General features: G+C 50.2%; 1 protein-coding gene across 3 annotated transcripts in view; it reads left to right on the forward strand.

The window, feature by feature from the left end:
• The window catches only part of TBC1D2 (TBC1 domain family member 2), a 57863-nt gene that overhangs the window by 29250 nt on the left and 14135 nt on the right, over positions 1–14478 (forward strand). For all 3 annotated transcript variants that reach the window (XM_044265275.1, XM_044265276.1, XM_044265277.1), the window contains 4 exons: positions 1517–1912; positions 7770–7880; positions 12126–12304; positions 13395–13871. In XM_044265275.1, coding sequence (XP_044121210.1) covers positions 1517–1912; positions 7770–7880; positions 12126–12304; positions 13395–13871 — 1163 coding nt within the window. The remainder of the gene's footprint in view (positions 1–1516; positions 1913–7769; positions 7881–12125; positions 12305–13394; positions 13872–14478) is intronic.

The following is a 14478-nucleotide window of genomic DNA, read 5'->3' on the forward strand; positions in this document are numbered from 1 at the left end:
CCTCTTGCAGTAAATCATTCCATTATAGTAGTTCATTTTTGCTCCCACCAGCCTCGGTGGTGTTTGGAGGTGAGAACTCTGACCAATCCCCTTTCCGGCCATCCATACTGAGCCCAGGACCTGGCACTGAGTGGGGCTTAATAAGTTTGGATGGCTGGAGGGAAGGGAGAGAAGCAGAAGAGGGCCAGTCTGTGGTCCCCAAGTTTCAGAAGATGCATGCTATTTCGATCTTGCAATTATTTTCTCAGATAAAGTCATGATTTGGAGCAGTTTTCTTCCAAAATGGAATTGTTTTTAGCAGAACCCTATCCAGCTGATCCATTTAGTTGAAAATTTGGTGTGGATACAGGTAACGTGTTTCTGGGAAGCCATGTTCTCTGGCATGGAGCATAGCAATGGCCCGAGTCCCTGTCCCCCAGGTCTGAGGTTCACGTGGGACTGGCCGCTGGGCTGCCTGGCTTCTGATATTCTGATCCTGGCCTTAAGTGAGTCCACATCCCTGCTTTGGGAAAGAACAAGTCCCAGGGAGGTTGGGGGCTTGAAGGCGTGGAGAGCCAAGCAGACCTGGAGTTTCCATGTGAATATCGTGCCCCACCAAGGAGTGAATGGGGCTCTGTTGCTCATGAGCCCTTCTGCTTTCTCGCACCGGGCTGCAGGCATTGCTTGGTGGCCTGAGGGACTGGGCACAGGGGACCGCATGAGGCTCTGTGTGTGCTTTAGCCTGAGGACTGCAAATGTGTTTCTTCTCTGGTGCTCTCCCAGCTCCGTCGGTAGCTGTTACCTGCTGCTATCTTCAGTATCCTGAGGCCTCCGCTAGGCTTAGTAGGAAGTAATATTGAGACGAATCAGTGAGGTCTGCCACAGGAGCTGGAGAGAAGAGCCACGTCAGTGTCCCACGGGCTGCCTTCACGACTGACCGAGCACAGGCTTGCAATGATTTGGGATTGAATTCCATTCTACTCTGTGGGGCTCAGTTTTCCCATCTCTGGAATGGATATGTATCAGTCAGGGTTCCAGCTCAGCTGCTGTGACAAAGAAGCCTCCAAGTACTACTTATTTCCTTCCTACCTTCTCATGGAAGAACCCAGAGCTTCAGTGGCAGTTCTGAGCTGGGAGGACAGCCGCCGTCCTTCATACACCTTCTGCTCATGAGCCCAAGGGGGCTGCTCTGGCTCTTGCAGTTTCCCAGCCAGGAGGAAGGGCAGCACGGGTGGTGGTTTATAAAGGAAGGAACCCAAAAGCTACCCGCACAATCTCTGCTATCCCGTGTAGGCAGAGCAGTCACTAGGCTACACTTCACTGCAGGCCTGGCTGGGAAATGGGGTCTTCAGCTGGGGAGCCCTGTGTCCAGGTAAAGCTCCGCTGAGCAGGAAAGGAGAAAATGAGCCAGCCCAGCGGATGATGCTCGCCACTGCTCAGGGCCGTTAGGAGAACCAGGGATTGTAGCAAACGCCGAGTCCCCGGCACCTCCCAGGCCATCCTGAAGCTCACGAGCTGCTTCCCTTTCCTCCCCCAGGAGCTGGTGAGGATCTTGCACAAGGCGCTAGAGGCTGCCCAGCAGGAGAAGAGGGCATCCAGCGCGTACCTGGCTGCGGCCGAGGACAAGGACCGGCTGGAGCTGGTGCGGCACAAGGTGCGGCAGATCGCGGAGCTGGGCAGGCAGGTAGAGGCCCTGGAGCAGGAGCGGGAGAGCCTGGCACACACGGCCAGCCTGCGGGAGCAGCAGCTGCAGGAGCTGCAGCGGCACGTGCAGCTGCTCATGGAGAAGAACCAGGCCAAACAGCAGGTCATCTGTAAGCTCTCGGAGCAGGTCACCCGGGACTTCATGCAGCCCCCTTCCCAGACGCCTGTGTCCCCAGGGGCGGCCAACAGGGACTTCCTGAGCCAGCAGGAGAAGATGGAGCACCTGAAGGTAGGGGCCCCTCCCTGCAGGCCCTGGGCCCTTGGTGGGGGTAGGGTGGGGGGCCCACTGCTCTCAACCCTGAGGGTTTCCTAGGTAGAGCAGGGATAACCCTTGGTACTGGAAGGTTTATGTCTGAAATATATATCAGTGAAAATATTCTACGCATTTCCTCGCTGTCTTAACCAGAAGGTCCAGTGCAATTTGACATTTTCGTGATCTCCGGGGCTGGAAAGGGAGGGTATCCCTAGATGATCTCTAGAAGTGGAAGAGCACAAGGTGAGGTCAGAACTCCTGAGTGCCAGGCCAGCTAAGTGTCACGCTGATGCCCTCGGGAGCCCCCAGAGCACCTGGTGGCCTCCCCCAGCATGCAGTCCAGGTGATCTATGACCACCTGGGACTTGCCCAGAACCATGGCAGGAATCGTTGCTCCTCTGTGACACTGTCTGCTGCCCGGTGGTCACTGTCGCGGCTGCTCTGCTCCCGTCATCTCATCTGCTGCCCCACCAGCCCTGAGAGAGTTGTGTGCTCCTCACTGTGGGCTGGAAGGCTGCAGCTGAGAAAGGGTCCGTGTGCGGAGGACCTGGAAAGCTGGACCTCTCCGATGAGCGCCTGCTCTGCTGCCTTGCAGTTTCTTTGCGCCTTCCCGCTCGGACCACTGTCCCTGCCTCCCCTTGGCCCAAGCGGTGGCTCTCACTTGGGGAGGCTGTGCCCTCCCACAGAGACCGATTACAGCGTGGGGAGCAGGAACTTAATTTTTAGGTGTGATGCCTGCCGTGGACATCAATGTCTTCTCTAAGACATGGTGACAGGAGCTGCCGAGCCACCTGAAGGCCTGAGGCTGGGGATCGGCACTCAGAACCCCCAGTGTCCTTAAAGGCAGTTGTATAACAGGACCAGTCCTGCCCAGATCCCCCCCACGCACATGAATAGCTATGTACCTATAACCCAGGGAGCTCCCTTGCCACAGGACCAAAGCATTGCTGCTGGAAAAGGGGAAGAAGAAGGAAAAAAAGAAAACTCCAGAAGCTTTTGAGGGACCAGTGAGCAGTGTGATACAGTGTACCCTGCTCCAGCTGTGAAGCCAGGCCTAGGTTTGGATCCAGGCTCTGCTATGTGACCTGGGCAGGGTCCCTCACCTCTCTTTAAAATGACCTCACTGTTCCTACTCATGGAGTTGAGGCAGGGGGGGTGAAGGAAGATAACATGAAACCCAGATCCCTCCCTTTTCCTTCAGCATGAAAAAACCACATAACCAGTCTTTGAATTTTTTCCCTTTAAAATCAGATTCTTTTGACTTCAAAATGAAAAAATCCTTTCAAATGCAGATGGAGTGAGGCTATTAGAAAGCTCTCAAGACTGGAAAATTGCTTTCATCAGATTGCTTCCCTGCCCTCCTCCACCCTGCTAAGAGTCTTCTGTCTGTGCCCATTCTGCTGGAATCCACAGGTGAAGACCCCAAAGAGCAGATCCGGGGTCCGAGAAGTAGATGTGTTGGGTGCCCCCGAGAGCCAACTGGAAGCAGGGGCTTGCTGTGGGAGCTGGAGTGTGCCCCTGGATTTGCATGTCAGGAATTCATCAGTGAGCCCAGATAGGAGGAAATTCCTGTCAACCAAACTTGCCTTGCTGCCATCCTCAGAGGCCCAGTGTTTGTGCCAGAAAGGAATCTCATGTGCTAGAATTCCTCATTTCTTAGTCTTTATGTGTCTGATCTAGAAAACCAGAAAACTCCAAAAGCCATGGTCTTTCCATTTGGGGACAGAGCAATGTTCACATCTCCCCCTTGCCCTAGGACGGAGGGCATGCGGCTTTAAGGAGATGACCCCTTGTTGAAGCTGCCAGTTTGAGAACAGAATCATTGACCTCTTGAATATCGGAATCTCTCGAAGACTCAGAGACCCAGTCTTTTGACATTTTCTGGCAGGGACAGCTGAGCCCTAACGGGGTCCAGGGTCCCATAGCACAAGCAGCAGGGTTGCAGCTAGACCCCAGGACTCCCTGCACACCATCCACTGCCTTCCCCATTAGCACAGGGGTCAGTCCATGCGGCATTTCCCCCAAGAGAATTCCAAGGCTTGTGATCCCTGTGAGGACAGACAGGCAGACTCTCTTCCTCCTGTCCCCTTCTCCAGTTGTGTTTTCCTCCTTTGCTTACCAGTGACTGTCGTGTGCCTTTCTTTTCTCTGAGCTCTCTCTTTTTCCTCCCTACAGTTCTGAGCCATGGAGAGCACTCAAGGTAGGGCGATGAGCTGAAGGGGGAGGCGCCGCCCAGATGCCCCCCCAACCCCACGGCTGCTCCAAGGGGGCTCACACCCGCCCTCACCATCTGGGCTACAGGCAGGGTGCCCCCGGCAACACATCCAAAGCCTTGGAAGTGCCAGGGAGCATCTCGGGGCCTGGGCTGAGGACAGAGGGACAGAAGCAGGAGGCAGAACGGAGCGGCAGACCCCGATGTGCTGTCACCAGCTGTTTTCCATTCCTCTGTAGACCTCCCGCCCTGGGCTTGGATCCTGCCTCTCTTGCGTTCTAAGCATGTGACTGAGGAGGACTTACCCTCTCTGTACTTGTTTCCTCATCTGTAAAATGGGGACGATGGTACTTTAACACATAGCCCCCCATGGCGGAGATAAATTACACACAATAATGTGCGTGAGGGAGACGGGTGTGACACAGTAGCAGCTCCAGCAACGGGTGCTCCCTTCCTCCCTTGCCTGGAAGCGTGTTGTATTTCCTCAGACGTTTGGGATGAAGGCACAACAGCATCGTATCAAAAACTAACAGTTTTTGATAACTAACTGTTATCAAAAATTAACAGTAATTAACACGTAGGATGGTAGTATCCAGTCAGCGTTAAAATTTTCCAACTGATTTGTAAATGTTATTAATAGCTTTTGGGTTCTTTTATATAATCTTTTTTTTTTTAAGATTTTATTTATTTATTTGACAGAGAGAGATCACAAGTAGGCAGAGAGGCAGGCAGAGAGAGAGAGGAGGAAGCAGGCTCCCTGCTGAGTAGAGAGCCCGATGCGGGACTCGATCCCAGGACCCTGAGATCATGACCTGAGCCGAAGGCAGCGGCTCAACCCACTGAGCCACCCAGGCGCCCCCTTTTATATAATCTTTAAATAAAATAAATTCATGGAAAAAAGAGGGCACAACAGCAGCCATGGGAAGTCTGTCAGTGGGGGAGGGAGGAGTACTGCTCTCCAGGTGCCACGGGAGAAGGAGGTGACTCTCATATTCACCACAGGCCAGTCCCCATTCTCAGCCTTTTGCGCATACATTGCACCCTGCCCACAGTGCCTGAGGTGGACCTGTTATCCTTCCTGTTTTCCAGGAGAGGAGGCCCAGAAAGGGCAAGGAACTGCTGGGCTCCGCAGGGAAGGCAGGATTTCTGTCCAGGCCACAGGGCTCTGGGCCAGCTCCCTGACCGAAGGCAGTGCCTTCTCTGTGGTGTTATTGTGCTCCAGGGTCAGAGGTCAGACGAGCCTATGTGAGGTCAGTCCGACTGCCATGCACAGCCCTTGAAGGATGGGACTAGACATCTGGCATCCAGGTGGATGCCAGCAGACCCAGAGCTTGGGGAGGATCTAGGCTGTTCGTGCGGTGGTTGGACTTGGCTTCAGAAGCAGACACATCTGGGCTTGGTCACACCTGGTCTCGTACAGCTGTGTGACCTCAAACAATGCACTTGTCCTTTCAGAGCCTCTGAGACCGCATCTGAGTGCCTTTCAGGGCTGCCGGGGAGGTTGAGTGGGGGTGATGCGCCCAGCACGGGCTGGGGGCTCAGGGTGATGGTGTCCCACACAGCTTCTGTGTTCCTAAACCTGCCAGTGCCCAGACACCTAAATGGAAGACTGTCATGGACAGGGGAGGGGGCAGTCCTGGAAGAGGCTGATGTCCACAGGAGGTTGGTCCTCGTGCTGCAAACATGAGGACTCGCACCAAGCCTGCCACCCCTCCACCTAAGGATAAGAAGATGGGGGCCATAGAGAGGAAGCAGGCAGATGCTTGTGCAGAGAAGAGCTGGCACCCCCTGGCAGCATTTCTGAGAAAAGGGAGCCCAGAGTTTGATCTAAGGTAGACACAGTGGGAGAAGAGGAGGACGTCCAGGCTGGGGAGTTGGAGTTACCTGGGTTCAGGCTGGATGGTGAGAGCAGAGAACCAGCTCAACCCGAGCACATGAAGCTTTGCAGCCCAGGCACAGTGAGGGACAAAGGCAGGGGTGATTGGGGTGAGAGATGCCTTGGACAGCCCCAGTGGGGTGGTGAGAGGCCTTGTGATGAAGCCAGCCAGGGGCTTTTATTTCTAACTGAGGAGCCTGGGAGCATGTGGCCTTCCCACTGGGTCAACCATCCAGGCAGAAGGCAGCAGACCTCAAGTATGAATTGGAGCCTCTGGGCTGGGAAGGATCTTGGCCAGGATGCAGGCCCACCCAGGGAGGATCAAGATGGCCTGTGAGCAGGGCACCCATGACCCATCCCTGATAACGAGATGCCACAGCCATCACAGGTGGGATGCTCCTACTTTCCAGATAAGTCAGGGCCTACCCACGGTCATGCCTGCAATAGTGTCTCTCTCACGCACTTGTAGCCCAGTACATTTCTTGGGTGGGAGCTGAAGGATTTGAGCTGTAGCTAGCGGATGTCCTGGAATTGCTGGGTATAGCTGTGAACATGCATTGTCCATTGCTTCTGTAATATCCATCCCAGCGGAACAAAGGTTAAGAGCCAGTGCTGTGGCTGCTCCTTTCCAAGGCTCAGGCTTCTGCTTGAAGCCAGTGCTTGGCCAGCTTCTCCTCAAATGCCCTGGCAGCAGGATCTCACTCCATCCACTGGACAGCTTGCAAAAGGAAAACTCTAGGCACAGAGATCTGCATCAGAGCATTATTCCTAATCAAACGTCAACTGGAAATATTCACGGCTCAAATAAAAAATAACAGGGGAAGGATTATGACTGAGATATAGTAAATTCACCCAAGAAAATCGTCATCAGACATTTAAAGTAATCATTGGGAAGCTTATGTAACATAGAGTACAGTTGATCCTTGAATAACGTGGGTTTGAATTGCATGGGTCCACTTACAGGCAGATTTTTTTTTTCCTGATAAATACGGTATAGTCATGTTAATGTATTTTCTCTTTATAATTTTTTTAGTACTCTCTTTTCTCTAGCTTACTTTATTGTAGGAATACAGTATATACTGCACATAACATATGAAATGTGTGCTGATTGGCTCTTCGCATTCTCAGTAAGGCTTTGGTCAATTATAGGTGATTAGCATTTAAATTGGGGGGGTAGTCAAAGTTATATACAGACTTTTGACTATGTGGCAGGAGTTGGGGGGGTTCAGCACCTCTAACCCTGGTGTTGAATGGTCAACTGTATTTACAGGGTGGCATTACTTAAAAAAATTTTTTCCACCCAAAATTGTTCAGTATGACTGCAAATATGTGACAACATATGTTTATTTTTAAAACAAACACTACTTGGATGTTTATTTGTTTTGGTCTCTATACATAATGACACTTGTTACCTCAGGTCATCTCCCAGCTCCCCAAGGAGTAGTGTTTGCCCCTTTTACAGATGAGAAAACAGAGTCAGAGAAGCGTCCCATTTCAGTGAAGCGTCCCAGGCAGGAAGTTAGAACCACAGCTTGAATGCCAGACTTGAGGCCCTCTCTGTCATATCATGCTGGGATCAAGATTAGTGAAGGGGCCTGCCTATAATACTACTTCTTGCAGACTTTTTCTTCTGTTGTCATTATTAGACATTTCTAAAGGGAGAAAGTGTTGGCAGCTCATCTGAGGGTGAAGATGAGGGAGATGTTTGTGGTGCAACTCATCAAATGCTTTGGTCTCTTTTCCAGGATGACATGGAAGCTTATCGGACCCAGAACCGCTTCCTCAACTCCGAGATCCACCAGGTTACAAAGATCTGGAGACGGGTGGCTGAAAAGGAGAAGGCCCTCCTGATGAAGGTAAGAGCTGGATTCCGTCTCCAAGCCCAGCCATCCTTCGGTCCCTCAGCTTCTCACCCCATATGACTCTGTCCTTATCAACTGTACTACCTCTGGACTGTGCCCCTTACGAGCTGTCTTTCCAGCCTCAGGCATCTGTGCTATGCTGATTGCTGCTTCTAATCACAGAAATGCCGATGAAGAGGCAGGCAGCCATCAATGCACCTCCCCTCCTGGCCAGAGTAACTTCTGGAGGATTCAAAGGGTTGCCACTCTTCCCCTCCCCATTCATTTTTCTCTTTTCCCCCTGCATTTTGGGAGCCAGTTATTAAAGACTAGATATTCCAAAACAACTGCATATATGGGGAAATTAGAAAGTGGCCTTGCACATCCAGGGAAGGGCTCAGAAAAAACTTGAGAACTTAAGTTTACACCTTAGGCTACCCTTAGCACAGAGATAGCCTGTAACAATCAAAAAACAAAAATAATTCTTTTCAGATTGGGAGAATCTGATTTCTAGTGTTCAGATGTCCAGTTTTCAACAACAAAATAAATCTCAAGGCATATGAAGATACATGAAAGTATGGCCCCTTTGAAGGAAAAACATAAATCAATAGAAACTACCCCTGAAAAAGACCTGGTACTGGCTAATACCAGACAAAGACTTTGAAACAGTTGTCTTAAAGGTGCTCAAAGAACTAAAGGAAGATGTGGAGAGTCAAGAAAGAAATGTATGAACAAAATAGAAATATCAAAGAGTTAGAAAACCTATATAGAATAAAAAAAATACTGGAGCTGAAAAGTACAGTAACTGAAATGAAAGATTTACTGGAGGGAGTCAAAGGTAGATTCCAGCAGACAGGAGGAATCAGTGGGCTTGAAGATAGGACAGTGGACATTATTCAGTCTGAGAAACAGAAAGGAAAAGGATTGAAGAAAAGTAAACAGAGCCTAAGTGATTTGTGAGACACCATTAAGCAGACCAACATACCCTTTATAGTATGGTTGTTGCAGAAGGAGAAGAGAGAGAGAAAGGGGCAGAGAGAATATGAGAAGAAATAAAGGCTGAAAACTTCCCAAATTTGATGAAGACATGAATGCAAACAACCAAGAAGTTCAACAAACTTCAAGTAAGATAAACTTGAAGAAATCCACACTGAGACACATTATAATCAACCTTTTGAATGCCAAATACAAAGAGATTGCTTGAAAGCGGAAAGAGAAGCAACTCCTCACATAAAAGGAATTTTCAAGATCATGAGTGGATTTCTCATCAGAAACTTTGGAGGCCAGAAGACAGTGAGCCAATATATTCAAAAAAACAAAAACAAATAAAAAATGGTGAACCAAGGGTCCATATCTGGCAAAACTTTCTTCCAAAAATGAGAGAAATCAGACATTTTCAGAGAAACTAAAGTTGAGAAACTTTGTTCCCACTAGATCTGCCCCACAAGAAGTACTTGGACAGTCCTGGAGGGTGACACTTGACAGTAACTCAGAGTATATGAAGAAACAAAAACCTCAGTAGAGGTAAATACATGGGCAGTTATAAAACCTAGTATTTTTTTTTTAAGATTTTATTTATTTATTTATTTATTTGTCAGAAAAAGAGAGAGAAAAAGAATGCACAAGCAGGCAGAGTGGCAGGCAGAGGCAGCGAGAGAACCAGGCTTCCTGCCAAGCAAGGAGCCCAATGGAGGACTTGATCCCAGGACCCTGGGATCATGACCTGAGCTGAAGGCAGCAGCTTAACCAACTGAGCCACCCAGGCATCCTATAAACCTAGTATTATGATAAAAATGGTTTGTAATTCCACTTTTGTTTTCTATATAATTTAAGAGCATAATACATTTCTTGAATGATTAATCCAAAAGCTAGCATTACAACAACTTTGGTTTATAACTCCACATCTTGTTTTCTACCTAATTTCAGAAACCACTGCATTTAAAAGAATTATTACTTTATGTTTTGGGGCTTACAATGTGTGAAGATGTATTTTGTGATAGCAACCAAAAGAGTAGGGCTGGAACTATAAAGGAACAAAGTTTCTGCAAGTTACTGAAGTTCACGTGGTATAAATTCAAATTAGGATGTTATAACTTTAGAATTTTAAAGTAATCCCTATGGTAGCCACAAAGAAAATAGCTATAGAATGTACACAAAAGGAAATGAAATGGGAATTCAAACATTCCACTACAAAATATCAACACACAAAAAAGGCAGTAATGTGGGGCACCTGGGTGGCTCAGTGGGTTAAGCCTCTGCCTTCAGCTCAGGTCATGATCTCAGGGTCCTGGGATCGAGTCCCACATTGGACTCTCTGCTTGGCAGGGAGCCTCCTTCCTCCTCTCTCTCTCTCTCTCTCTCTCTCTCTCTCTGCTTGTCTCTCTGCCCACTTGTGATCTCTGTCAAATAAATAAAATCTTTAAAAAACAAAAAAGGCAGTAATGTTGGAAATGATGGACAAAAAATGCTATAAGTCATAGAAACCAAATAGCACAAGGACAGAAGTCTCTTCTTATCAAATAATTACTTTAGATGTAAATGGATTAAACTCTCCAAGTAAAAGACAGAGATTGACAGAATGGATAAAAACGCATGATCCAACATATGCTGTATACAAGAGACTCACTGTAGATCCAAAGACACAAATGGATTGAAAGAGAAAGGGTAGAAAAAAATATTCCACTCAACAGTAACCAAAAGAGAGCAGGGTGGCTATATCAGATAAAAGAGACTTTAAATTTTTTTAAAGTTACAAAGGACCACAAGGCATTATATGTTAATAAAAGGTTCAATATAGCGAAAAGATACAAGTCATAAACATTTACACAACTGATGACAGACCAGCAAAATATATGAAGTGAAAACGGACAGAACTGAAGGGAGAAGTAGATAATTCTGTGATAATAGTTGGATACTTTAGTACCCCCACTCTCAGTAATGGTTAAAACAACCAGACAGAAAAAAGTAAGGAACTAGAGGCCTTGAACAACACAGTCAACCAGCTGGATCCAACAGGCATAGCACAGAACAGTCTACCCAGTGACAATAGCACACATATTCTCCTCAAATGTGTATGGGACATTTTCCAGGACAAGCCATATGTTGGGCCACAAATTCTGTCTCAGTAGATTTAAAAAGATAGATACCATGCTAAGTATCTTCTCCAACTGCCACAGGATGAAGTTAGAAATCAATAACAGAAGCAAAACTGGAAAATTCACAAACTTGTGGAAGTTGAGCAACACACTTTTCAACGATGAGTCAAAGAGGAAATTACAAGAGAAATTATAAAATACTTAAAAGCCAAAGGAAAAGAAAACATAACACACCAAAACTTAGGGGATGCAGCAAAAGCAGTGGGATGGCTTGAAGCTGGGGCCCAGCCAATGTTTGGAGATGGTAACCCTGGGCAGGAGTGCAGCAGAATGGCAGCCATGGCCCAGAGGCAGTCATGGCCCGGAGGTTTGCTCTCTGCCACCCCAGGACAAGACAGGAGCTAGGCTGGTCTGGAGGTCACGGCGATGCACTGAGGCCAACTTTTCGAGTCCGGCTTACACAGAAGGAAAGTGGGCCCAGGAAAATGACCTGGCTTGCTCAGCACACCCAGCTTATGGAAAGAGAAGTACAAAAGTTCAAAACGGGGGCAGGAAGTACACAGGAAGGCCACTGGTGGGAGAGAGGTGGTATGTTGGAGGAATGGGGAGAGCTGAGACTGCAGAAGCAGAAGGGGCAGGACAGTGGTGGCCAGAGCCTCGTGGCCCTCTCCTAGACACTGCTCAGTAGTAGCACTACAGAGAGCTGCTCTAGGCCAGGTGCCCTGGGAGAGGTTTACACACAACTGCTTGCCTAATCCTCACCAGAGTCCTGGGGCAGGCTCTATTATTTCCATGGTTTAGATGAAGAAGCTGAGGCACAGAGAGGTTAAGCAACTTGCCGTAGGTCCCCCAGCCAGCAGTGGCTGAAGCAGGATGGGACTTGCAGTTCCCAGCAAGAACACACTGCCCCAGCCCACCTCTCCCCTCTTTCTTTGGAATCCAGCTGCAGCCCTGGGCCTAGCTGTCTGTCCTGGAGCTGCTTGTGTCTTGCTATAAACCGTTGGGTTTGGGGCCCACCTCCTTTCTCTTAGGCGATGGGCTTGGGTGGGAACGGGGTGGGAGATGCCGCTGGAGAATGGTTTTGCTGCCTGCAGCTGCTCAGTCCTCATGGGGGGTGGGGGAATGCCAAGCAGATGGCCTGACAGCCACTCCCTGCCCTCCACAGTGTGCCTACCTTCAAGCCAAGAACTGCCAGGTGGAGAGCAAGTACCTAGCCGGGCTGCGGAGGCTGCAGGAGGCTGCGGGGAGCGAGTGCGCCGAGCTGCTCAGGCAACTCATCCAGGAGGCACTGCAGTGCGAAGCCAGGGAGGCCTTGGCCGAAGGCGTGGAGCTGAGCCCCGTCAGGTGAGCCCGGCAGCCGGCGAGGGCGGCTCTTGGTCTACGTGACCTGAGGGGACCCGGCCGCCCTGGTGCTGGCTCCTGCTGATCACATACAAGCCCTGCACTCCCCTTACTTTCTCGTATTTTCAGATAAACAGGCTCTTGGCATGAGCCCCATATTACAATTGGGGTGATGCAGGCTCAGAGGAGGCCGCCCCTTGCCCAAGGCCACACAGCTTGTTCGTGTGGCTGACCTGGGTCTACCCTTGAGAGCATCATTTTTTCTGCTTCCCCAGGCTGCCTCCCTGAGGTGCTTCTCAGAGAGGGGAGGAGGGGAGACCAGCCCGCTGCCTTTCCTGAGTCAGGTCCTTGCTGAGCATGTGAGCAGGGGCAGTTAAATATAACAGAAGGGGCTGTGGGTGGGATCCAAGGGTCCCCTGAGGCTGGGTGGCCCAGGGGAAGAAGCCCAGGCTTTGGAGCCAGACCAGGTTCTCTCATTATGTGATCTTGGACAAGTCACTTTACCTTTCTGGGCCACATATTCAGCCTCCATCAGATGTGGGCTAAGATCCCCGCTTTGCGGGATCAGATTTGATGAGACAGCACATGCAGAGCACACAGCGAGGGCAAAGAACTGTGGGCTCAGCGAAAGGCCATCTGGAATGGACCCCCAGTTCTCCCATCTTGCTTGTCACTGCTGGTGCCTATTCCCCATCCATCTTACTCTCTGTGCATGTGGGATTCTGTATTGGCGGTGCCAGACTCCTTGAGCCCAAGGCCTCATGGAGTAATAAGAGGGTCCTTTATATTTGCACAGATGCACTTACTATGCTCTTACTGTGCACCAGGCACTGTCTAGGCCCCGAGCATTTTACAACAGAAGATATCAATGGGTCTTCATGAGGCAGAGCAGGAATTCTTCTACCCATTGTAAAGATGAGCAAACTAAAGCTCAGAGAACTGAAGTGACCCGCCCAAAGCTGCATGGCTAAGCCACAGGGAAACCCAGGCAGGAAGTTTGCCTGGGGTCCCCCCTTGGGCCCCCCCCCTTGTCCTGCCCCTTGTCAAGGAAAGGGCCCTGCAAGGTGCTGCTAACATAGGCTTTTGCTGGCAGTGAGTATGATGAGTATGGCTTCCCGACGGTGCCCAACTATGAGATGGAAGACCTGAAGCTGCTGGCCAAGATCCAGGCGCTGGAGGTGCACTCCCACTACCTGCTGGCCCATGAGGCTGTGGAGCGGCCGCTGCGGGAACGCTGGGCTGCCCTGGGTGATCTTGCACCCTCGGCCGAGCTCAAGCAGCTGCTGCGGGCAGGTGTGCCCCGAGAGCACCGGCCGCGTGTCTGGAAGTGGCTGATCCACCTCCGTGTCCAGCATCTGCAGAGCCCTGGCCGTTATCAGGCGCTGCTGAGCCAGGGCCAGGTCCGAAAGCACCCTGCCGCCCGCCAGATCGAGCTGGACCTGAACCGGACCTTCCCCAACAACAAGCACTTCACCTGTCCCACCTCCAGCTTCCCCGACAAGCTACGCCGGGTGCTGCTAGCCTTCTCCTGGCAGAACCCCACCATCGGCTACTGCCAGGGCCTAAATAGGTGAGCCTTAAAGCCCTAGGGAGGGCACAAGTTTCTTTACAGCACCCCTCTGTCTCTTTGAAGCCTCCCAAGAACCTGGAGAGGTGAGTCCAGGAGGCTTGATTCCTCCTGGAATTCCTGGATTCCTCCTTGAATCCTCCTTGATTCCCCCATACAGATGGGAACAACATGGACATGTTCAAGATGGAGGGGCTCCTCATGCTTTGCTCTCTCCTTTGGCTTGTGTTCAGGGTGGTACCACTCATACAGACAGCCTTGTGAACAGTTCCCTGGAATTCTGTAGTGCACAGCTCAGCTCGCATAGTGCAGAACTGTCTGGGTCAAGGATCATTTACTTTAAACAAAACCCATTCAAGGGAGCCCAAGAAAAAGAGAATTGGCAAATGTCACAGCAGAAGTTCATAAAAGCCAGGAAAAGAAAATAGAGGACAGCAGGGCACCTGGGCTCAGTCATTAAGCGTCTGCCCTCAGCTCAGGTCATGATCCCAGAGTCCTGGGTTGGAGCCCCACGTCACACTCCCTACTCGGTGGGGGGGCCTGCTTCTTCCATTCCCACTCCCCCTGCCTGTGTTCCCTCTCTCGCTGTGTCTCTCCCTGTCAAATAAAT

The sequence above is a fragment of the Neovison vison genome, chromosome 9 (assembly GCF_020171115.1).
Source record: "Neovison vison isolate M4711 chromosome 9, ASM_NN_V1, whole genome shotgun sequence".
Lineage (NCBI taxonomy): Eukaryota > Metazoa > Chordata > Mammalia > Carnivora > Mustelidae > Neogale > Neogale vison.